This window comes from Gopherus flavomarginatus, chromosome 2 (assembly GCF_025201925.1).
Source record: "Gopherus flavomarginatus isolate rGopFla2 chromosome 2, rGopFla2.mat.asm, whole genome shotgun sequence".
Classification (NCBI taxonomy): domain Eukaryota; kingdom Metazoa; phylum Chordata; order Testudines; family Testudinidae; genus Gopherus; species Gopherus flavomarginatus.
In genome coordinates, this window is record NC_066618.1 from 242,822,861 (window position 1) to 242,848,590 (window position 25,730).

At 42.6% G+C, this 25,730-nt stretch overlaps 1 protein-coding gene across 3 annotated transcripts; it reads left to right on the forward strand.

Moving 5' to 3' along the window:
- Window positions 1-57: 57 nt before the first annotated feature.
- On the forward strand, window positions 58-24,901 carry C2H8orf89 (chromosome 2 C8orf89 homolog). 3 transcript variants are annotated; one of them, XM_050941292.1, is made up of 8 exons: window positions 58-282; window positions 2,097-2,148; window positions 12,249-12,409; window positions 13,558-13,714; window positions 17,577-17,672; window positions 21,272-21,382; window positions 23,215-23,279; window positions 24,610-24,901. In XM_050941292.1, the coding sequence occupies exons 1-8, from the start codon at window positions 249-251 to the stop codon at window positions 24,759-24,761; spliced, it is 828 nt and encodes a 275-aa protein (XP_050797249.1). In that variant the 5' UTR covers window positions 58-248; the 3' UTR covers window positions 24,762-24,901. The 3 variants fall into 3 exon arrangements, with proteins under 3 accessions (XP_050797249.1, XP_050797251.1, XP_050797252.1); XM_050941294.1 differs by having other exon boundaries at window positions 13,561-13,714; XM_050941295.1 differs by having other exon boundaries at window positions 252-282; window positions 12,252-12,409.
- The last annotated feature ends 829 nt before the right edge of the window (window positions 24,902-25,730 follow it).

Here is a 25,730-nt window from a genome sequence, read left to right on the forward strand (position 1 = left end):
CTCCCCCTGTTGCCCGGTAACCGGCCGGGCCGCTCCCTCAGGCGTCAGGCTCGCAGCGTGGTGGGGGCTCCTGGTCTGGTGCCGCGGGTGCCGCCTCGGTGACTCTGTAGCAGGGTGGGGATGCTGCTGCCCGGGGCCGCATCCCGCAGCCGCCGGGGCTCCTCTTTCTCCTGTTGCAGGCGCCGGGCACCTGCCGGCCCCCTCCCCCCGCAGCCGCCCGGGAGCTGAGCCCCGAGGCTAGCGGCGCCATGAGCAGGAACCAGCCCCGCTGGGGGCACCGGGGTACGTGTGCGCTAGCGGGGGAGGGGGTAGGAAGGAGGGGTGTGACTGGGGGGGCGCGGCCGGGGCTCTCGGCGTACCGCGGTCAGTAACCCCATGAGCACAACGCCGCGCTCAGTTCTAGGGCAGAGACTCCCAGGCGTGCGGGGAAACCTCCGCCCTGAAAGGCTCTTGGTTGGGAGAAGCTCACTCTTGACGAAATTGACTTGCTTCCACTCCCCTCTCAAGCAGCTCTAACAAATCAGTCACATTCTATTTTCTGATCCTTCTGTTTTACCACCTCTTCTCTGGGAAGCGTGGTTCTTCATCCAGCTCTGCCTGGTCATATGTACCGATATTACTCGTATGGTATTATAAACCACACGCTGCTTCTGTGTTTGCACAACTCGTGACTGCAAAATGCTGTAAACATTTTTATGAAAAACACCAAAAATGTAGCACTAAAATACAGGACTTTACCTCTTATATTGAAAAGTCAGGGTCTATAATGTTTGAGTGTTTTTTGTAAGATTTCAAAACATCTTGCTCGTTATAATGAGAAAAATTCAAGGAGGATGGAAAACAAAAAGGGGAGGATATAGAATAACTTGTTTCTTTCCTACACTGATTCTTTCAAAACATCTTCATTTCAAAGGCATGATTAATTGCCTGCAAACAACATTGCATCACACAATTTGTGAGGCTCTGAGAATATTCAACAGACAGAACCTTGGGACTTTGGCTTTCTAGTTAGTTTAGCTGCCAGGGAAATGATGTTCTCATTTCCAGAGTGCTCACAATTTCTAATAGGTTGTTTCCTGTTAGTAAGTTAAGATACTACAGCACGTGCAGACACGCAGACACACACTTCGGAAAACTAAGATACTGCAACGTAAATGTTAAATAGTAATGGCCTGTGTTCTGATGCACTGTTATTACTTTTGTAAAGGATAGTGTCATCAAATATTTTAAGCACAGAATTTACATTTTCTGTAGGAAAAATTTTTTTTAAAGGAGATTGGCAGGGAGTCCAGTATCAGTTTATTACCAGGGCAGTGATTAGGATGGCAGAACGTACGTGTGTACCAGAACATTAAGCAGAAGAAAATGGGATTGTGAAAAAGACACTTATTTAAACACAGAAATTGGATAACTAACAAAACTGGTATGCAGTTATGAGTTACTGAAATCTGGACACATAAATCTGTTTTATAAATCTTACCTTTTCAGTCTGGGTATATTTTAAAAATAAGTATTTTAAAAAGACACTTTCAATAAAATCAGGCCATTTCCTGCTATTGACTTTTAAGCGGAACTCCTTATTGACTTAATGGGGAGTTCTGCTTAAAAATAGTGAGATTTAATTATAAGCTGCTTTGCTCACATGCAATTTATACATTTATATAGAACTTTTCATCGTGAAGGATCCCAAATTGCTTTACAAACTGCACATAAGAATCACACCAACCACAGCTAAAATACAAACAGCTCAGTGGTGAAACATGACACCTGTTCAGCAGTGTATAGTGATCTACCCAATTTAGAACAGGAATCAAAGAGTACCCAATCCAGTTGAAAATTCAGAGAATTGGATAGGAAGTTGGAATTTGACTAGGACATTAGGGCTAATACTAATTCGAAGGAAAACAAATCCTATCAATTCATTTATATTAAAGGCTGTGGTAGAGAAAATTGGTGGCAAGGTAATTACAAAAATTTGTTTGAGATTTTTGCTGTAAACAGTAATTAGAGTTTGTTTACCATTTTCTTTTGGTATTATACATAGGAACTTGGTTTTCTTGATTTTTAATATTGTTTTATCACTTTTTGTTTTACAGAATCATATGTAAAAGAAATTAAATACCCAGAGTCATCATTCCTCTCTGAATGGTAAGTCTGTTAATATGGTATGTGACATAAATGAATACAGTATTCTCACAAAATAAATATTTTTTTAAAAGTAGGGATAATTTTCTTTGTAATTGGATTTACCAATAGCCTACTCTAACTATGCTTTGATACCAGAATAGGTCAAGGAGAATATGGGGAGATTGGTTCATGAAAGGTAGAAATTTGCCTTTTTCTGAACTGATCAGGCTACTGGTTGTGTTACGGAACATTTGTGTGAGACCGTCTTTTATCTTGAAGAAGAGAGAGATTGTATAAATATCCAGTCGCAATGTACAGTTCTCCTTTCATGGGTAGAAAGGAGAATTGTGTATATCATTTATGCCATATTTGGACTTTAGCTAAATAGAATACAGTGCTATACTGTCTGGTTCTCATTCTTTTCTTGAATGTGAGCTATGGTAAGTGATGTCTCCTACAATTTGCTGTTCCCAAAATGTAGTCATGTAATCCTAAACATTTAGGAGTCTTTATTTATAGAGATGGCTGGTACCTTCTTGATTTTTGATGGCTCTGCAGCCCAAAGATTATGCTGGTTTTTTTGCTTCAAAATTGCAGAACAAATGTGAATTCAATTAACTATTATTCCTAGGAGTTACAATCCACCAGAAGTATTAGGTCACAGAAAAAAATATATTTTTATGTTTGATATTTTAATATGCTAATGAATTATTTTCATCTGTGTATAACCTTGGGGAGAACTGCATCCCTATCACAATTTTTGGTCGGGACTATACAGAGTGAAAACCTTTTTTGTAATCATTGAAGGCTATGCAAAATCATCTAACTGAAATTTCTTGCATTTTCTGAAAAATTCTGAAGTTCAAAATGAGTGTGTGGATTTTTTTCCCTTTAAATGTGGCATTTTGTTTGTTTTCGCGCACTCTCTCTCTCTCTCGCGCACACACACCCCTGCCCCTAAGCCACTGTGCTCTTGAATTACTGACAACAAAATCTAATTTGAATGAAATAGAATCTATAAAATAAATTCCTTCCAGGATTATCCTGAAAAAATACATGATTGGAAGAACACAATGTTTATTAAAACATGCAAGAAAATCCTCATGTATGTTGTTGCCTCACCCTCTAGGCAATTTTTTTTGGCGATCTAGTAAGTGATTAGAAAATCACTATTTCTGACACTTCTGACTTAAAATTCCAACCTGCTCACTTCAAGGCTGGTGAGATTGCTTTCAGAAACTGAACTGCCTTAATAATATCTGTTTGCATTCCAGTAGGTGATTCTGTTCCACATCACTAAGAACTTAAAGAATTCCTTGACATTATGGGTTTTTTAATAGCTTTTCTTTTCATTTACCTAAACAATTTTCCATTAACATACCAGTGTTACATCTGTTTGTTTAATGTCTGAAAGGATGATGTAAAACCACTGTAATGGTTCCTATACTGGTATCACTCCATCTGAGGCCATCCCTTCCAACAGAGGGGCATATTGTTGAGGCAGCGCTACATTATTCCTGGTATCAGAACAGCCCATTGGAGTAATAGAAAACCAGTGTAAAATACAACTAACCACTGTCAATTCTACTTCCAAGTATTGCAGAGTACTGAACGGTTATCCAGAAGGCCTCAAGATCTGAGACTGGATACAAAAGTGTCAAAGCGATCTTTACCACACTTCCCCTCCAAGCTGTGCTGAGCACCTGGATCATAGCATTGGGTTTTTGTTGTTTGGTTTTTTAATGTAAACAAATTATTACAATATCAAACAAAATAATAAAACACAAACTATAGTCTTCGCTTATTAATAGATACCTTTCCTAGCTAAGAACTACTAACTGTGGTATGTAATCTATCGTTTAAATCAGACTCTGTACCAGATAACTGGAGGATAGCTAGTGTAATGCTCCTTTTAAAGAGCAGCCTTTTTAAAGCCTTTTTAAAGAAGTCTCCAGAAACTATCCTGGTAATTACAGATCAGTAAATCTAACTTCAGTACCAGGCAAATTGGCTGAAATGAGAGTAAAGACCAGAATTACCATCACACAGATAAACATGATATGTTTGAGAGGAGTCAATATGGCTTTTGTAAAGGGAAATTGTGCCTCACCAATTGACTGGAATTCTTTGAAGGAGTCAACAGGTAGGTGGACAAGGATGATCCAGTGTACTTGGACTTCAGAAGGCCTTTTGACAAGGTCCCACACCAAAGACTCTTAAGCAAAGTAAGCAGTCATGGGACAATGTCCTCTCATGGACCAGTAAATGGTTAAATAGTTAAGAAACAAAGGGTAGGAATAAATGGTCAGTTTTCATAATAAGGAGAAGTAAATAGTGGGGTTCCCCAGGGATCTGTACTAGGACCAGTGCTGTTCAACATATTCATAAATGATGTGGAAAAGGGGGTAAATCATGAGGTGGCAAAGTTTTCAGATGACACAAAATTACTCAAGATGTTTACATCCAAAGCTGACTGCAAAGAACTACAATGGGATCTTACAAAACTGAGTGGGCAACAAAATGGCAGATTAAATTCAATGTTGATAAATGCAAAGTAATGCACACTGGAAAATATAATCCCAAGTCTCTATATAAAATGATTGGGTCTAAATTAGCGGTTACCAGTTAAGAAAGAGCTCTTGGAGTCGTCATGGATAGTTCTCTGAAAACATCTGCGCAATGTGCAGTGGCAGTCAAAAAAAGCTAATACTATTAGGAACCTTTAGGAAAGGGATAGATAAGAAGACAGAAAAAGCATATTGGCACTATATAAGTCCATGGTATGCCCACAGTTTAAATACTGAGTGCAGTTCTGGTTGCCTAATCTAATAGATTTTTTTTTTTTTGAGAACTGGAAAAGTACAGAGAAGGGCAATAAACATGATTAGGGGTATGAAACAACTCCCATATGAGGAACAGTCCAGTCTTTTTCATCTCTCATCTTAGAAAAGAGACAATTAATGGGGATATGATAGAGGTCTATAAAATCATGACTGGTGTGGAGAAGTAAATAAGGAAGTGTTATTTACTCTGTCACATATCACAAGAACCAGGGGTCACCCAATGAAATTCATAGGCAGCAAGTTTAAAACTCATTAGGATGTACTTCTTGTGCATGTACAATGCACGGTCAGCCTGTGGAACTGATTGCTAAAAGTGGAGGCCAAAAGTATAACCGGGTTCAAAAACAATTAGATATATTCGTGGAAGATAGTTTCCCCTCCCTGGTTAGCCAGGATGGTCAGGGATGCAACCTTCAACTGCCAGAAGCTTGGACTGGACAACTGGATGGATCAATCAATAATTGCTTTGCTGTGTTCATTTCCTCTGAAGCATCTGGTATTGGCCACTGTCAGAAGACAGGATACTGGGCTAGATGGACCATTGGTCTGACGCAGTATGGCCATTCGTATAAAGTAGATTTTCCCCTCAAAATTCAGTCTGTTACAGAGCTGGCTGGCTTCACAGGAACAAGAATCCAATCTTTCATGAAAAATACCCCTGCTCAACAAGATGTCTTGTCAATGAACGGATCCAGAGTGCTTGTTTCCGCTTTGTTATACTGTAACAGTCTTTTGTCTTTATTTATAGAGGGCAATCCTTTGTCTGTTACATTGTTTCTTTTTCACCTCCAAGTGGTTTCATTTGATTGTAGTTCTATCTGATCAGTTTCCATTGACTGTTCTGTAATGGGGCAATGGTAGACAGTTGAGCTTTGCATTACATCACTGCCTAACCAGGGAGGGATGGCAATTCCCTTCTGCATGAATAGAGTGATACCCCTGGTGACTCCTTTTAACATTAAGACCAAAAGGGCATACACTTAAGTCTAGCTTCATCATCATCACTCCCATAACTGCATTGGTCATTGGGGCATTAACATTGATGAGCAATCAACTATTGTCTCCACCTCTGATGATTGTGTGTCTGTGCTTGAGTCTCCATGAAGTCCATTCCTGTCCACTCTTTTATGTTGTCAGTCCATCTCTTCTTCTGTCTACCTTTTCTTCTCTTCTCCTGTACTGTCCCTTGGAGGATGATCTTGGATAGGCCAGATGATCTTGTTACATAGCTGTACCACTTCAGATTGTGCTTTTTCTGGTCATCAGAAAGTCTTTATATGACCCAGTGTCTTGGGTGATGATGTTGCAGACCTCTTCATTAGTGATGTGGTTGAAGTAGATGCCCAGGATTTTCATCTGACTCTCAGCTGCCTATCAAGAAAGAGGGGGGCCTGGAATTCACCAGTCAGCCGTGAGAAAGGAAGATGCAGCTGAGCAGACCTGCAGAGGCAGACCACAGAGAGCCAGTTTGGACTGGTACAAAGAACATCAGGAACAGAGGTCACAGAATGAAACACCCCCAAAGGCACCCTGGATTTAAAAACCTCCTGAGAGCTGGAGCAATTTGGAGATCACAGTGGACCCCGTATGACCTGGGCCCAGGACAGAACTCCATCCACCCTTCCCCCTCTTCTGCTTACGTTACACCGAGGCTTGGCCAGCCTAGGTTAGAGCGTGTGTGAGTATGAAAGTGGGTTAGAACTTGGGGCACTAACGGTTTCTTCCTTCCTCTGAGTGACATGGGGAGCACTCCTTACTCTCTGCTGTTATTTTGTTATTTTACTAATAAAGCTTTACTTAGACCCTTGGTGTGTTTCATCATCTACTCCCCTAAAGATCCTGTGGCCTCAGCCTGATCACCTGACGCCTCAGGCAGATTGGTAACAGGAATCTGTCACATCACCTCTACTACCTGTATTTTCCGTTCAAGTTCTGCTGTAAGGGTCCATGTCTCGCACACATACAGAAAAATTGAGATGACCAATGCATGTAGCAGTTTCAGTCTGGATTCCAGGGAGATGTTCTTATTCCTCCAAACTGGCTTTAGCTTTGCCACTGCTGCTACTGTTTGCGCAGTTCTTGCCTGAATTTCTGCTTGGATCCTTCATCAGTGATGATTGCCCCCAAATACTTGAACTGTTTCACTATCTCCAGCTCTTGTCCAGTGACAGTGATAAGTGAGCTGATACTATCACGTTTGTTTGTCATCGGCTTGGTTTTCTCTGCACTAATTTCCATGCCATATTTTGCGAAGGTTTCATCCAGTCATTTCACAAGGTTAGCAAGTTCGTCTTTGCTGTCTGCCAGGCCATCAGTGTCATCAGCGAACTGAAGAGCTGAGATTGTTCACCCACCAATGCTGACTGTGCATAAGTGATCTTCTAGGGCATCAGTCATTATGCGCTCCAAGTAGACATTGAACAGTGTGGGCGAAAGAAGGCAGCCTTGCCGGACTCCAGCGGTGGTGCAAAACCATTATCCTATTGTGCCATTGACGAGAACTGCACTGCTGGCCTTGTCATACAGTTGTTTAATGGTAAGAATAAGCTTACGGCCAACGTTGTACTTCTTCATGGTTGCCCAGAGAGCAGAGGGACATTGCTGGCATATGATGGTGTATATTACATTGGCGGACGTGCAGGTGAATGAACCGGTGATGGTGTGGCTGATCTGGTTAGGTCCTGTGATGGTGTTGCTGGTGTAGATATGTGGGCAGAGTTGGCATCGAGGTTTGTTGCATGGATTGGTTCCTGAGTTAGGGTTACTATGATGCAGTGTGCAGTTACTGGTGAGAATATGCTTCAGGTTGGCAGGTTGTCCGTGGGCGAGGACTGGCCTACTACCCAAGGCCTGTGAAAGTGAGGGATCATTGTCCAGGATGGATTGTAGATCCCTGATGATGTGTTGGAGGGGTTTTAGCTGGGGACTGCACGTCCGCCAATGTAATATATGCCAGCAATGCCCCTCTGCTATACACATCGGCCAAACTGGACATTCCCTACAGAAAAGGATAAATGGACACAAATCAGATAGGAGGAATGGCAATATACAGAAACCTGTAGGAGAACACTTCAATCTCCCTGGACACACAATAGCAGATTTAAAGGTAGCCATCCTGCATCAGAAAAAAGTCAGGACCAGACTTCAAAGAGAAACTGCTGAGCTTCAGTTCATCTGCAAATTTGACACCATCAGCTCAGGATTAAACAAAGACTGTGAATGGCTAGCCAACTACAAAAGCAGTTTCTCCTCCCTTGGTTTTCACACCTCAACTGCTAGAAGAGGGCCTCATCCTCCCTGATTGAACTAACCTCGTTATCTCTAGCCTGCTTCTTGCTTGCATATATGTACCTGCCCCTGGAAATTTCCACTGCATGCATCCAACGAAGTGGGTATTCACCCACGAAAGCTCATGCTCTAATATGTCTGTTAGTCTATAAGGTGCCACAGGACTCTTTGCTGCTTTTACAGATCCAGACTAACACGGCTACCCCTCTAATACTCTGCATTTATCAGCTCCCTCAGTGCTGTTCTTGTCTCTCTTAAGTTCTCTTCTAATGTCACACATTTGTAGTATTTCATTTGTGACCCATGGTTTTGTCTTCTTATGATGTTTCCCAAGGAAGTCCATTGCTGCCTCATTCATTACAGCATTGAAATTGTTAGTCATTGTTTCTACGTCTTCCTCTAGAGCAAGCAGTGGGGCAAATTTTCCACTGATCATTGCTTGGAATGACTCTGCAATGTTTTGATCTCTGAGTCTTTCTAAGTCAGACTTGGTTTTGGTGAACTTTGACCTGACGATTTTCCTTAGCTGCAGCCAAAAATTTAGCATTACAAGGTCATGATCACTTCCAATATCAGCACTGGGGAAGCTCCTTGTTTTAGCTCTGTTAATCCCAGAACAAAATTGGTTTTGCACCATGATGTAGTCGATCTGGCTGTGATATAGACCATGAGATGTGTGCCAAGTTGATTGTTTGGATGCTTTATGTGCTCCTAATGTGTGTACTATAACCAGATTGTTATAGCTGGCAAACTCCAAAAGTCTCAATCCTCTCTCATTGGTTAACACATTACAGAAAGGACCACAATAATCTCGCCAATCTGCATCAGTACCCACTTTAGCATTCCAGTCTCCTTGTACAATCAGGATATCTTTCTTGTGTACCTTATCAATGATGTCTTGGAGATGATTGTAAAAATATTCAATTTTCTCATCATCATAGTCTGTTGTAGAAGCATAGACTTGTACCACTGTGAGGGATAGCTCAATGGTTTGAGCATCGGCCTGCTAAACCCAGGGTTCTGAGTCCTTAAGGGGGGCCACCTAGGGATCTGGGGCAAAATCAGTACTTGTTCCTGCTAGTAAAGGCAGGAGGCTGGACTGGACCCTTTCAGGGTCCCTTCCAGTTCTATGAGATAGGTATATCTCCATATATTATATTATAAATGGTACTGCCTTTAGGTAGATGGAAATGAGCCTGGTGGACATTGGGCAGCATCCTAATACTGAATTCTTGATATCTTTATGCACAAGAAATCCTACACCATTGACATGTTTGTCCTCTCCACTGTAATAGAGTACATGGTCTTTTTCCATTAGTATCTCTCCAAAATTCTTCCATTTGACCTTAGAGATTCATAGGAGGTGCCAGGTATATTGTTCCATTTCATATATGGTTCTTTCAACCTCCTTATTTGTCTCAATGTCCTTACAGTCCATGTGGCTATGGTGATGTTATCTCTTCCACGGATCCTCTTTGTTGGGGTTACACCAGTAGTATACTTCTCGCATCTACCCTGGTGGGAGAAGGATGGCATGGTCATTATTAACCGGGCTGTGATCAATCTGGGTATGGACATAGTTGACTGGCTCATCATATGGTTGCACTATTCCTTAAATATTGTGTGTACATGTGATGCCGACAGGCCCCAGTCGTCAGCGGGCAGTATCGAATCGGGGACCTCTGGAGCTTAGTGCATGAGCTAAAAGCCAACTGGCTGTTAGCTAAGACTATAGAGCAGACTCATTTTCTCTCTCTTTCTTTAAGTGATCTCAGTGCCTCTAGATGGGACAGAACACCACACCCAGGTGGTATGTAGGTTACATTTGCAAATCACACCATGATTATGAGCATCTAGAAGTTTCAGGCTTTCAATAGAGACAAAGGGACAAATATCTTGTAAGCAATGTATTTGATGTAGTGAATTTGTCAGGTCTGAAAAGAGAGTTGGTTACAAAGGTTTGAGCTGAGTTTGCTGCCTTTCTAGCACTCATATCTCCTGACAGAAAAATCTTGTGAGATGGAGCTGGTGTAGTTCTGAGTCCAGGAGAATCATTTATATCCGAGTTATTGCCTCATTGGTAGTGTTCTGTAGGTTCTAACTGATTTGCCAAAAGTTACACAAGATGTCCGTGACATAGCAGCTGAGGTGAAAGTAAGCTGGTACAGTCCAGTACATCATACTAGTCAGAAAGCCGGTACACAGCTACCGTACCAGCAGGGCCACTGATGTGGCGGAAGCAAAAGGGGCAGCTGTCCTGGGACCCCATAATTTAAAAGGGCCCAGGGCTCCCAGCAGTGGCTGGAGACCCTGGCCCTTTCAATCGCTGCCAGAGCCTTGAGCGATGCAGGCTGGGCAGCACTGAAGGGCTGGCTGGGGGAGTCTGGCCCCAGCCCCGCCCCTTCTGCCCAAGGCCCTGCCCTTTCCAGGGGCCCAGAGCCGCCTCCCCACCTTGCCCAGGACCCTGGCCACCTTGTGTACCAGTAAGTCTGTTAACTTACTTTCACCCCTGCATAGCAGGGAATAAAACCTGGCTCTTCTCAGTCCCTGACCAGCATCCTAACCACTGAACAGTCCTCCTTCTCCTGTATTTTCATATTGTAGCTTGTATTAACTAGCCTCGATGTTCCATTAGCTCTCTGCTGTCATCGTGGTGGGTGGAAGAAAAGCATTTGAGTGTTTTCTGATCACAAATCTACTCCCCTTTTTCTTTGGGCTGGTCCACACTAGGGGGGGGAAAATCGATCTTAGATACGCAACTTCAGCTACGTGAATAACGTAGCTGAAGTCGAATATCTAAGATCGGATTACTCACCCGTCCAGACGGCGCGGGATCGATGTTCACGGCTCTCCGTGTCGATTCCGGAACTCCGTTGGGGTTGATGGAGTTCCGGAATCGATATAAGCGCCCTCGGGGATCAATATATCACGTCTAGATTAGACGTGATATATCGATCCCCGAGCAATCGATTTTAACCCGCCGATACGGCGGGTAGTCTGGACGTACCCTTTGACTCATTTTTGGTTGGATGGAGTGAGGATGTGGCCAAATGACCATCCACTTCTGTTCTTGATTGGAATGCAAAGTTACCTTTAGAGGTTTGAATAGGGCAGATAACTTTTTCCGTGGGGTTTTGTAGTGGCTGACATCACTACCACCACCATAGATGCTGATACATAGTGGGAGCCAGTGATTTGCAGGATTTTTATTTGTGACCAGAAGAAGTTGTTTTTCACTATTAAAACAAAACTGAACCTGGTTCTTGAGCATTCAGTACACATTACTAAAGCTCTCTCTTAATAAATAAAATACATTTCATATTATTTTTAAAGCCCATGATTCTCAGTCTTTTTGTACTAGGGATCCAAAACCAGATTAGTTTAAGGCAACCCACCCAATCCCACAGTCCTTTGTTGCTACAAAAATTGTGAAATTAGAGTGATAGCAAAAACCTCCAGATGGTTTGGAGGTTTTGTGTGGCATGCTGTTGGCATACAAGCTAAAAGGCTAGGGGAAGAGGGGCTGTGGCTGTCTATTGCCTGAGACTGTTTCGCCTTCCGTAATGCACAGCCCTAAGCAATGGGAGTTTTGCGGCTTCAAGAGGCTTTGGAGCCAGCGAGACAGCCTCTTGAAGTAATATTTTCCTTCTCCTGAAACTGAATGTGGTGTATGGTGAAGAAGAAATGGCTGAGAACCTGAAGCAAGGGTTGGGAATGGAGTAGGATGGAGGCAGGAGTTGGATGGAGAATAAGTGATTCCTTCCATCTCCTGCTCACGCTGCTGCTGGGTCCTAGTACCCATGGGATTTTACTGACATGTTCAGTCAGCAGTCCACTTATGGGTAATTTCCCATGTATTGAGAAGTCCTCATTCAAAGTGTCTGTGTATGTTGGCAACAAGATTTGTAACTTTTGAATAACATCAGCCACCTTACTCTTTAAACACATATTTGCATCCATGGTATCTTTTTCATTTAATATCTGAAACAGCAGATCACTTTCATCTCAGGCATCAAAAGAACAAAAAATGCCAAGTCTAACGTCTGACCACAAATATCTGAATAATAAAGCCTCGGGAAGATCATTGGGATGTTTTCCCTTTGAAAGTAACTGGAGGAGCGCATTGTTAAAGACAGAAAGGATAAAAAAAGGTAAATGGTTAACTTCAGAAGCTGTCCTTTCCAGTGCTGCAAATGTGTGTTTGGGGGGGTGGCAGAGTGGCCTTGAACTTCTAGTGCTGCATTTCTCCAAGCTTAATTTTTGGCATTCACAGCCGTATAGAGCTCTTTAATTAAGACTTCTACATAATCAGTCTGTTCTGTGTGTCTTTTCTTTATAAGGACCTGATCCTTCTCCTTTTAAAGTTAATAGAAATTTGACCATTGATAAAGCTAAGTTTTAGCCACAGGTATTTTTAGTATAAGTCATGGACAGGTCACGGGCAGTAAACAAAAATTCACGGCTCATAACCTGTCCATGATTTTTACTAAAAATACCTGTGACTAAAACTTGTGGGGGGGGGGGAGCTGCCTGGGGGCCCCACAGGTACCAGGGGAGGGAGGCCCTGGTGCTGTGGGGAGGGGTGGGTAGCAGCCTGGGACCTCCACTGGTGCTGGGGGAGTGGGCTTGGTCGGACTGATAGGCTCCCTATCTGGCTCCCTGGCTCCATGCTTCCCCCACCCCCGCAGCAGCAGAGTTTGGGTGTGGGAGGGGACAGAGGATTTGGGCAGGGGACTGGGTGAGGTGGGTTCTGGACAGCACTTACCTGCAGGTTTGTTGGAAGCAGTGATATCCCTCTCGCTCAGCAGCTGAGTGAAGGTATGGCCAGACATCTCTGCACATTGCCTCTGTCCGCAGGCACCACCCCTGCAGCTCCCGTTGGGCAATATGCCTGAACTGCTCCTGAACCAGGCACAGTGGCTGGTGCAGAAGTCACAGAAGTCATGGAAAGTCACAGAATCTGTGACTTCCATAACCTCTGTGACAAGCTCACAGCCTTAACCATTGACTTCAGGAGGAGCAAGATTTGGCCTTTAATTACTAATGTACCTTGCATTTCCTGATATTTCTAAGGGTTTAATATGACCATGCATTGAGTGAGACGTGTGGTTTTTGTGAAATGGCCTCACTTTTTTAAAAAAAACAAGCCAAGTGTTTTTTCTCCCAATGATATATCTCTACTGATTTCATATATAGTAAAAGCTTAACAAACTCATCTAATTTATACTCCTTAATGTGTGTTCTAATTATGATCAGATGCTAATATTTTATGTACACTTCTGTGAATATTTACTTTAAGCAGAATACTCTTCAACCTTTGGCTTGAGAGACTGCGAGGAGAGTGCTGCAATATCAAACCTTACTCAGGGAGTCCAGAGCTATCAAGAAAACCCATCTTCTATTCTGCAGATGAAAAAAGGATTTGCATATGGTGCTGCTAAACCATTTCCAACTGGGTATATGTCCATAGTCAATGTTTTCATATAAAAAGTATTTATTTTAGAATATTTTAGGTTTTTAGAATCAAAGTGCACCCTGGGCATATTGCACCTGAAAAGACTTGTAAAAGAGTCCAAGTATTTGATAGCTTTGTCAAATGAGTATTTGCTGGAGAAAGTGGGAAGCAAAACTTGTAGTTTGTTTTCACATCAGCCTTGAGTAATGCAGAAGAATAACTTAAAAAGTATAAACAATTGTAACCCTTCTGCCCGTCTGAGTTGGCAGCAATAAAGGCCAGGTTCAGTATCTAGGGGTTCCATTTCAATAACGCAATGCAAAACTGGCTCGAGCCCCCACCCAGTGACCTCGGACAATTTCATAACACCCCCCGGGCACCTCTAAGAGGCAATACTTCCCCTCTCGCAAGCACAGAGTCTGTGTGTAGCAAAGTCCTTTTAATAAAGGAAGGAAACAGTGCAGCATTATGTTGGGGAAACACCACAAACAGGATTCATAACACAAACTATGAGCAAAAGAGCCACCCCCAAGTAAGTTTTTGGCAATGTCTTTTTCCCCTCAGGGTCTTAAGTCCAGCAACCCAAAAATTCCCCAAAGTCCCAAGAATCCAACAACCCAAAAGTCTCTGTCCCTGGTCAGTGCAGCTCCAGAGTTTAAAAGTTTATCTAGAGAGTTTTACCTCCCAGCCTGGGTGGAAATGGGGTAGGGGGTATTAAGGGGCACCTTACATGATCTGAGGCCGACTGCCCTGCCTCGCTGGGGGGTTCTGTTGCAGCCTTCACCAGCATTCTGCCAGTTGTACCATGAGCTGCTCAAGCTGTCCCTCAAATGGCTCCACTCTGCCAGCCACTCCACTAGCTGTCCCGCAAAACTGCTCCACTTCACTAGCCACTCTGCTCCACCAGCCATCCCGCAAGCCACTCCAACCATCCCACAAACTGCTCTGCCAGCTGCTCAGCAATGTATCTTCAGGCCCACCCACTACGTAAAATAGCACTCAGGGCTAGGCTACACTGGAGAATTACAGCATTGGTGATGGTTTTACAGCACTGTAACTTACTCCCCATCCACACTGGCAAGGCACATACAGCGCTGTATCTCCCTGGCTACAGCGTTGGTTGTACTCCACCTCGACAAGGGGAATAAAGAGAACAGCGCTGGTGCTGCAGTGCTGGAGTGCCAGTGTAAACAGTGATTAATCTTACTACACTGTAACTGACCTCTGGAATTTTCCCATAATGCTTTTAAGTAAAGATAACACTCTGTTTTGTTGTGAACTTGGGGCTCCCAGAGCTGCTTATCTAAAAAACCAAACACAGCTACTGTTTGCTCAAGCAGAGGCAGACAGGGGGATGAATGTCCACAGCTACTGTTTGCTTGAGGACAGAAGCAGAACGGCTTGCAAGGAGGGGGGTCCGTTTCAGAGTAGTTGCTTATCTGGTCTGTGAGGGAAAAAAACAAAAGGCTATTTGCATTTAGTGAATGAGAGAGGGATGGAGGAAGGGATCGGAACTTGCAGGGCAGGGAGCTGACACACAGTGTCAGCTCCAAAAATCCACTCTCTCTCTCTCTCTCCCATGCTCCCTGTCACACTCCACCGCACCCCCTCTATTGAAAAGCACGTTGCAGCCACTTGAACGCTGGGATAGCTGCCCATAATGCACCACTCATAACACCACTGCAAATGTGGCCACACTGAATCACTTTCCCTATAAGCTGTACAAAGACAGCTTTAACTCCCAGTGCTGTACAGCTGCAAGTGTAGCCAAACCCTCAGTGATTTCAGCTTGTAGTAGGGGAGCCTTGGTGCTGGTGTACCATTGGGCCAAAATGAATTCAGCTCAAGAGCCTGTAGCTAGACTCCTAATGGAATCAAAATTAGTTCTGATATTCCACAAGGGAGAGAGAAGGCAGTGCAGTTGGTGTTTCAGGTCCTCAAAAGGCGCCCATACCACCAGGCACAAATACCTATCTCCAACCTCCCTCTCTCTCAGTTCACTGGCTTTTGGAACCCATGTCTCTTGTCTAGCAAGTGCTATTTAGTTGATGGGAAGTCCCTCTGTCATAAAACAGTTCCACTGTCCTTGATTCACATAATCAGGGTAACAACACTTTATTCTTCCTGCCTCAATAACGGAGAAACTGGGGATCCCACAGCAGCCAAAGTGACCATTTGGGCAGGCAGTCCCTCATGTTAGGCAGGGTGGGTGTGCCCATGCAAATGAGATCAGCTCCTGAAGTCCTTTTCCATGGCTCACCACCAGATGTCAGGGTAGAGCTCATCCTGACTCTGCTTTCACAATTCTAATGATGTACTTCTGTTGAGTCAATGCAGCAATAAAGCAGATTGTCTTATGTCCAAATCCAGAGTAGGTTCCAAGGCACATCCCATATATACTATTAATTCACTGACACTCAAAGTTGATATTAATTCTGTAACATGGCACAGTATCAGACTTGAAGCCATTGCTAGAGGGCAATCAGCAGTTTTTTCACCTTACCAGAATCACAAGAAATACAGCTGTCCTCCTAGTAAATTCCAAGCGTAGCTGTGAAGAGCAGTGATGCTTCTGTGTTCTGCTAAATAGAAGATTTCTTCAATAGAAAAGAAGTTAATCCTTTTGATTGGAAAAAGAGGGTCCACATCTGGAAATATGTAGATCTCTTGCTGTTCTTATAGAAAGTACCTTTCTAGACACATTTCTGAAATAATTCTATCCTTATATCTTGGATCTAGCCCTCTAGAACTAATTTGTGTGTTAGTCAAATAGTAAGTTAGTCCATACCTCCTACAGGCATCAGGAATGCCTTTTAGATACAGAGAACATCTACTGTGTTAGCAGTGACCAGATGTTCAATAGTCGTTGTATAAGAAAAACTATGAGGATTATTACCTTGAAGTTAATTTTCCAAAATTTCAAGCTTCCTTCTCAGCATTTTGCTTTGTCTCACAGTGTTCTTACTAAGAAGCTATTGTCTGTGCTCCTCTTTGTATCTAATAATTTACATCTGTTTGCTTCAGTTGGGACGCCATGCTTCCCACACAGGTGTCCACTGAACTTACGTATATAAGCAGGGGAGTAACTTTTCTCAACAAATATGTTTCTCTTCACTCCCTTCCCTGTCTCTCGTCCCTTGGTCCCTCCCCATATAAAAGATGTGAGGGGGACAAGTCCCCTCCTTGTAATTACACCAGTGCTATCCACAGAGTAGCTTTGTCTGGGACTTTTTTCTTATGGTCTTCAGTATGGTTTACAGACTGCTGCCATGTGTGGATAAGCTGTCTATCTGGAGTCACTTCTGGACATAAGTAAATATGATGGGTAAACAATAGCAATAATAGCATGTGGCACTTAGTTTTCAACATACTAAGTCCCTAAAAATATGTTGTTTTCAGCTCAGTTCAGTATATGTAATATTCTGCTAACATTAGCACGTATTGCACTTCATATCTTTGTTACAAATTGCTCATGCCAGTGAATCTTTTCCGAATCATTGTTCTTGATAATGATAAAGCAAACAATAATTAATTACAAAGTAATATAATCTGTACTCAGTAAAAACGGTGGCCTTTCATACATGCTTTCTTACTCCTTAAAACAGTTTGCCAGAAATTCACCCATTTTTGAATTTTTGTTGGACTATCTCTCCTAACGTACTGCAGCTGGAATTTAGTCATAATTATTCTATGATTTTATAATCAAAAACACTACTTAAAGGATTCTTATTTCAGATACATGTCATCTCGCAATGTTAATGATCTTTGCTCTGGGATGGTATTCAATGAAGCATGTTATACAATGGATTATCATTTTAGTACAGACTTCTATCATCTGTTTAAACTTGTTCAAATGTTTTTAGCTCTTATAGTGAAGATGAGCATCATTTTGTGCCAACTTCATACATACTTCCACAGACCTCATCACAGTACTTAGGATATGAGTTTTGCAAAAACAGGTAAGTCTCCATTTAAATTATTATGTATCATTCTTCCCTGAAAAGTTAACGAAAGATTTTAAGTTACTGAATATGCAAAGAGATCTTCGTAATGTGGTTCTTAAACTGATGCTCCTTTTTAACTGCTTTTTTCCAGTATGTATGCAGTGTTGTTGTAGCCGTGTTGGTCCCAGGATATTAGAGAGACAAGGTGAGTGAGGTAATTTTTTTTTATTGGACCAACTTCTGTTGGCGAGAGAGACAAGCTTTCGAGTTTACACAGATCTGAAGAAGAGCTCTGTATAAGCTCAAAAGCTTGTCTCACCAACAGAAGTTGGTCCAATAAAAGATATTACCTCACCCACCTTGTCTCCCTTCCCCCAATATGAAATTTTGCCACCTCTTATTTCTGTGATTGAGATACTGGATTAGGGGCTTCTTCTGGAGATGATGGAGACTAATTGCTCCAGCTTTCAAGCACAAATTAATTAATGAATACTAATAAGTAAAACTTGTGTTTTCCATAACACCAAACAAAATCATTTTGCTGTAGCAGTACATTCTCTCTGCCGTGGCAGTATTCTAGAATTTGAATTCTTGGACTTTCAGTTTATAGTGCAATATTGCTTGTGAGGGACAAATATTATAATTTAGGAAGACAGCCAAGTGGGTCTCAGATAATATAACTAATTTTACCCTATTCCTTGTGATTCTGGACCCATGTTGCAATTTGAAAGAACCAGGTCTGTGTACTTTTTATGAATTTTACTAAAAAGAATAAGCAAGCACATATTTAGATTAAACAAATATATCGATAAGGCTAAAACTACTATAACTTTATTAAACTAAGAATGAAACAATATAATAATCAATTAAGATCACAATTGAGATTAAATCAGTAGATCAATGAGTTAACAGTGACATTAGTTTACATATTTAGTGTAGTTATAGCTATGTCAGTCTCAGGATATTAGAGATACAAGGTGGGTGAGGTAATATCTTTTATTGAACCAACTTCTGTTGGTGAGAGAAAAGAGCTCTGTGTGCCTTGAAAGCTTCTCTCTCTCACCAACAGAAGTTAGTCCAATACAAAATATTACTTCATCCACCTTCTCTCTCTAAATAGTTTAGATTATCATTTATCCAATCATCAAATTAATAAGCAGGTAATCAAATTATATCATGAGGTTGACCTAAGGAAAAATTGCTTTTATTTAACCAAGAGACTGAAGGAGGTGGTAGTTGTCCTTTAATTTAACAACCCCAACTGAGGGATCCTGTCTTGATTGTGAAATCAATTGTCAACCAAATGTAGGATGTGACTGTTGGTTTTGAGTTTAGATAATGACTGAGGGAGATCAGTGGGGTAGCCAGCATGGGATATTTGGGTGGGCCCCGACTTTGAGTGGGCAGGCAATTATGGAAGGAAAGGGGTTAGGAGGGCAGGAGGAATGCAGGTCCACTTCCTCCTGCAGCCAGCCTTACGGGGACGATGGACGGACTCTCTGGTCAGGTGTTCCCCGGGGGCCTGGGCAACACCCAGCTCCTGGAGGAGACACTGTTTTTCAGCTCGCACAGCTCCCAACTCTCTTCCAGGTCCCACTACCCCACACCGGGCCTGGCTCCCCCAGGTGGCAGGCCTACCTTTTTTAAAAATCTCCTCTATTGATGCTGGCTGCCCACTCACTCATCCTCCTCCCAGTGGTGCATTAGCCACTGGGCCAACCTAGGGCCCAGGAAAATGGGTGCTTTCACACCCCGACCTTCTCGGCCTGCCCAATGTTTCTGCTGTGGAGCAGGGTGGGAGCTTGCTCCACTCCACCCGCCCCACCAGCACTCCAGCCTCGGATCAGGGTCCGGATGTAGGGGCCTGCCCCGCTATGCCCACCTGCGTGGCGCTCCAGCCAGGGCACTGGTTGCCCTGCTCCACCTGCCCATTCCTGGCAGGAGCACCAGGCAGGCAGAGTAGAGCAAGCCCCAGTGCCCCAACCCCGTTCCCTTGCAGGAGCACCAGGCAGGCAGAGTGGAGCAGCGCAAGAGCTGGGGCCAGAGCAGAGCCAGGGCTGGGGGGTGGGCCTGGATGCTAAGTGGGTTGTCCACAGCTCACCCAGGCCCACCCGTAGCTATGCTCCTGGGGAGATTACACGGAAAGGTAAACTGCACTCATCTAGTTTTAAGGATGTACAGAGATCAAATTTCTTTGTCCACACCTTCAGTGCTACTCTGCTTCCTCCTTAAAACTTTCTGTTGCTATGATAGCTGCTATTCTACTCTCTTACTCCTTTCCCATTTCACACAAATATCACAGAACAGATGTGTTTACTGAATCAGGCTCAAATAGCAGCCCTGTATAACAGAGACATCACCAATTTAGATGACAGACTTGGGGTTTGCCTTTCAGGTTTCAGATCTGACACATTCGCACCCTAATAGAATAAGGAGGCACCCCTCCCTTAAGACAAAACCTAAAAAAAGAATTGGAACTTTGCTTTGTGGTCTTGGGATCTCAGTTGCTGCAGTTACTAGAACCAGGCAATGTAGTAGCTTGGTCTGAGCTTTTGGCACCACTGAGGGGGTCTTGGACAGTAGTAGGCTGGTCATATTAGCCTAGCCAACAACATGAGTCTTCTCCTCCTTTTACCCTGGGTTGTTTGCCCAAGGGGAATGAGAGGGCCACTTAGCTTCAGATTGTTGGTGGATCGAAAGAGTACATTCTCTTCTCCAGTCTTGACCTTGATGTGGCAGTTCCCACTTACTCTTCCTCAAGGACCACCTTCATAGCTTGGGGACTAATTCGATGGTCCTTCTACTTGGATACATCCAGCATGGCCCAATCCTCTCATGTGGGCGGGCTTCAATCTGAAATCACTCTGGAAAGTCCCATTCAGGGATGACCATTGTCTGGACAGAGCTGCTTTTACATCTTCGAAATATAAATTCCATTTTAGATCAGATAACTGAAGTGTCCCCAGACCTAACTTGTATATGAGCTCCCCCTCTCGCAGATTTTTCCATCTTACTTTAATAAGGGGCAGCAGGGAAAGGAGCAGAATGCTGGCACCTCCTCTGGCAGCTGTACCATCCCCAGCTGTGCCCATCCAGCCCTGTCCTCTGGCAGGGCTGCTGCTGTTCAGATAGAGCCAGAGGATGGAGATGCACTGCCGTGGAATGGCAGGGGGTGGGGCTGGGGGCAGTAGAACCGCACTGACCAGCGGCTCCATGTTCTGCTCCTCTCCTGAAGTCTCTGGCACAGCAGGAGGAGATAGAACACCCCCATCCCCCGGTAACATGGGATGGATCATGGGGAGGGGACTGGGAGAGAGTGGGGGCCCTGGGCTGGGGATAGGGTGGGGAGGAGTCAAATGGAAGGTCACATGGAAAGGTCATGTGCCCCCTCCTTAGCTGGTGCTCTCTTAGTTCTTCATCTGCCCCCACAAAAGGATGCACCCCCCATTTGGGAACTACTGTTTACAGTGTAGGATCACAGTAGGGCTAGGAGTGATGGGGAAATAACTGGTGAAAATCAATATTACCAGCAGAGGCTTTCTCACAATATCAGTTGAAATAGAAATCCTCCCCTTCTTAATCACTTTTTGAAAGATGACTGCTTCCTTCTGCAGGGGAGACGTACCTGTGGTGGATCTGCAGAAGAGAGGACTAGATTTTTGGAACCCAAGTCCACTGAAGATGCCAGCCATTCATGATGGAGGTGGAGAGATAGGAGCTTTGAGGTAAGGAATTTTTAGTGAAGATGGGGGAAATGTAACCCCAGTTCCCTTATGAAAAGAAACACATGATACGGCATATCTACAGGAAAGGGGGAATCAGGGAAAAGAGAAACAGAAGGACAGTGGTTTAAGCATTACTGTGAAAAGAACTTGTTTGCTTGTGTAAGCTGCATCTCCACTTGGAGAGTTGCCAGCATAGTTCTATTGGTGTGTCTTTACCAGCAAATCCTTTAAGTGTAGACAGGGCCTGAAATGGCAGAGCACTGGAGAGATTCATATGTGGAAAAGAATCTGTACAAAAGGTAAATGGAGGAGGGATGTTGGTGGAAAAGATCAGACTGTTCTGTGCTCCTCAGGCAAAAAGGTTAGTATATATGCACTTGTGTTACTTTCTAGTGACTTGTTTGAAAAATATTGGGCAGAAAACTGGATGCTCTATCATCTTTGTGTTCAACATTTTACTTATTGTAATTAATAACATTGAGGCCATTATAGTCTGGTGAAATAAAATTCCAGAATGGGAAAAAGTTAAAAAGGCCACAAATGTGGTTACTACTTTAAAATTAGATGGAACATATTCAGGTAAATACCAGATTAGGATGGTTTCATATTCACTAGACCAGGGGTTCCTAAACTTGTTCCGCTGCTTATGCAGGGAAAGCCCCTGGCGGGCTAGGCCAGTTTGTTTACCTGTCGCGTCCACAGGTTCGGCTGATTGCGGCTCCTAGTGGCCGCGGTTCACTGCTCCAGGTGAATGGGAGTGGCACAGGCCAAGGGACGTATTGGCTGCCGCTTCCAGCAGCTCCCATTGGCCTGGAGCAGTGAACCGTGGCCACTGGGAGCTGCGATCGGCTGAACCTGTGGACGCGGCAGGTAAACAAACCAGCCTGGCCCGCGAGGGGCTTTCCCTGCACAAGCGGCGGAACAAGTTTGGGAACCACTGCTCTAGACCTAAATGTCAAGGGATATATCCTAGCCCTCTGCTCAATCCCTTTGTGCCATTCTGGTAGTATAAGGGGGATGAAGGGCTGTTCTAAGAGAACAGCTGCAAACTCCTGTGGTGTAGGGGGAATCACTGGTGACATAAAGAAAATATCTATTATTATATATCTAACAAAAAATGTTTTTTATAGTTACTTCTGGAGATGGACTGGTTTGACTTACCACCTCCTGACCCAAAAGTACTGTCTGCAAAAAAGAGCCAGAATAGGTGGTTACTAATCCTTCCCATTCCATTCAATGAGATTTAGGAAGTTTTTTCCTTTGCTGTTCTTTATTGTCTATAGTTGTAGCAATTGATTTGATAGTCTCTGCCTCTGAGTCTTTCAAATTTTGCTGATTGTGGGTACTTTGAAAGGCTCAGTGGCAGAGACTATCAAAGTACCTACAATCCCTAACAAGCCCTAATTTGTCTATAAATAGAGTACTGGGCTAGAAAATAGCAGATCTGGGTTCTGTTCCCAGCTCTACCACTGATAAACTTGCTCTATGCCACAAAGCATAATTTCCGTGCCTCAGTTTACCCATCAGCATGAGGATAACAGGCATATCAGTATTAAGGAATTAATATTTGTAAAGCTCATTTAGGCAATTGGATGGAAAGGGCTATGGAACTATAAAATAATTATAGAATTCAAAGAATCCTTTCAACCTCTCATCAACAAAACAGTTTTTCTCAACTCCGTTGGATCTTTGGGAACATCATTAGGAAATACACTAATGACTTTCCATACAGTGAATAAATCTAACCATTTTTTTTATTTGTGCTCTCTATAAAGTGGGTGTTTTTTGTTCAGATATATTAATTCCAAGACTTTTCACTGTGACATCTATAGATCCAAGAAGAATAACCACATTTCCAGCATATGTTCACTTCCAGCGGGACCCAGATACAAGTTCGGTAAGAAATGTTAATACATGTACAGTTTTAGTGTTCAGCTCTTGTCAGATGCTGTTAGAATTGAGGCGTTGTAGAAGGGGCAACTCTAAGGGCTTGTCTACATGGACAGTTAGTTTATGGCAACTGAGCTGTGAATTTACCCCACCCTAGTCTGCTACATACTAACTCCCTTTGTGGTCTCTGCTGACACGCATTAACAGTTTGTTAATGAGCTTTGATCTAGTCCTCTTTGAAAGAGGATTACATCCCCAGCTTGTCACAAACTCACTGTTGCTGTAGACAAGCCCTAACTTGTCAATGCTTTACAATATAGTTGTCTTGTGCCATATAAGTCTGTATCCACAAAAACAGTGAGGAATCCAGTGGCACCTTAAAGACTAACAGATTTATTTGGGCACAAACTTTCGTGGATTAAAAAAACCTCACTTCTTTGTGGGGGGTTTACCCACGAAAGCTTATGCCCAAATAAATCTGTTAGTCCTAAAGATGCCATTGGACTCCTTGTTGTTCTTTTGAAAACTTCTTCGTGATAAAACTTCTTGAAATGCTAGTGATTACATATATTTATTGACGGGATAATGTTTATAGTGAAGTGTATGAAGAAATAACACCTTTTGCAGGCGGTTAAAAACGAGAAAAGCTGGGTTTGGATAATTGTAAAAGACACTTATTTTGAGTATACTGTCATCACCTCTTAAGAATTATTCCTGTTCTAAGATGACAGAGGAGTCACACAAATAGATGTTTCTTGGTTTTTCTGTGGATTTGATTTTCTTTTTCTTTTTTTTGGCTCAGAATTTCCATTTGTCAGTTCAGTTCCATGAATACTTGTCTGTATGGAAAGAGTACTGTAACACAACAGATATTAAAAGCCCCTTATGTAAAAATATTTCTACATGTGGTGGTAGATGAGCTAAAAAGCAATGTGAAAAGAAGTAGGAGAAAATGAATAATAGTGGGACTGAAAACTAGACAGAGATATCTGTTTTTTTTAATAATTTGCCAAAAATATGAGAGTTAAAAATGTCAGTATCATACATGTTTTTGGCAACTTTTGTTCGTCCACTGCCCCTTTCAGTGTGGATGTGACTGTTGAGATGTTCACCATTTAAAAGCACATATACTATCAAGATTTGCTTTCTAGAATCCTACATCCCTAGGGAGAGGTTTTAAGTTGAAAGTGAAATGCCAAATTTTAGGGTTAGACTACTGATTCATTAAACACAAACCAACCTTTCAAGTAACTCTGCTGAAGACATATTTCTTATTAAAGGTACTTAAGACCTACCTGATTTAGTTCTGTAGAATCAGTGGTTTTTTCCCCCCTTAGGTCATCACCATTTCACAGATCCTTTTGCTGGAGCTCCACCCGAATACATACAGAGACTCTCTGAAATAAAATCATTTCAGTGTGAAACTATACGTCAAGAGAAAAACAAAAAATTGAAAAGGGGCAAGAAAGAAGAAACATGGACAAGCTGATAGGCAAGAAACAAGGTCTTGTGCACACTATTTTGTGAACTTAGATGGTTTTGCCCACTGAAATACAAAAACTTTGCTTTTAAATACTGTCTGATGCTAAATAATGATTTACCTGAAAACCTGTTTAATGTAAATAAACTGTAAATACCAAATCTTGTGATATATTTAATAAATATTTTATATATTTATACAGAGCAGCGTGCAGTGTTTTCATTAAAAAGTCATAACTTGAGTCTTAAAGATACGGATTACAGTTTGTATAATGTAGACTTGAAATATTAATCTTTAAATGAGAAGCAGACCTTTGATTGTTTTAACTCTGCCACTAAAAACCAGCTACGTGTACACATGAAAAATAGACTTCTATGGTGGAAACTATAGTATGTTTCATCTTTAATAAGTTTACTTCTGTACTAGATAAAAGGGTAATTGTATATATTTTTAATGATCTTATCTCATTTTGCAGTTTAATATATGCAATTACTGTTCAATTAATAAAGAGCATATTTGGTTTTGGTCACTTTACTAAAGATGCAATATCTGTATGCAGATTTGTTTACAGGTCTGCTTTTCATCGAGTCTTGCTTCAGAGTTTGTAGTAGACCAAAGAAACATGTTTCCCATAAACACGCTAAAATTAAGCAGGAAGAAAAATTTCCACTAGTGGCATAGTTACTCCCATATAAAATCCACTATTTATATATCATCAATAAACTTTGGGCCCAGAGCTTCCTCCCTTACATAAAACTTGCCTCTTCTGATCTGGCACTGAGGAGATTCAGGGGGGAGGGGGAAATCCTTCTTCCACAGTGTGTTCCCTCCTCCTACCCAAACCTTTGGCAGCTCCTCTGAGGGACTGCCTTCAGAATTGTGGGAGATAGGCAAGAGGAGAGAGAGAGGTTTCCCTGGATTTTCTCCTTCTCCCATCCCATCCCAAACATTCTGGGGAAACCAACATACATTTTGTTT

What these genes read in the sequence shown, in the direction of transcription:
- C2H8orf89 (XM_050941292.1), top strand. Translation starts at nt 249, where the DNA reads ATGAGCAGGAACCAGCCCCGCTGGGGGCACCGGG. An exon ending in GCTAAACCATTTCCAACTGG is followed by an intron (nt 13,715 to 17,576) that starts GTATATGTCCAT and finishes AAATGTTTTTAG; the next exon opens with CTCTTATAGTGAAGATGAGC. An exon ending in GGGACCCAGATACAAGTTCG is followed by an intron (nt 23,280 to 24,609) that starts GTAAGAAATGTT and finishes TTCCCCCCTTAG; the next exon opens with GTCATCACCATTTCACAGAT.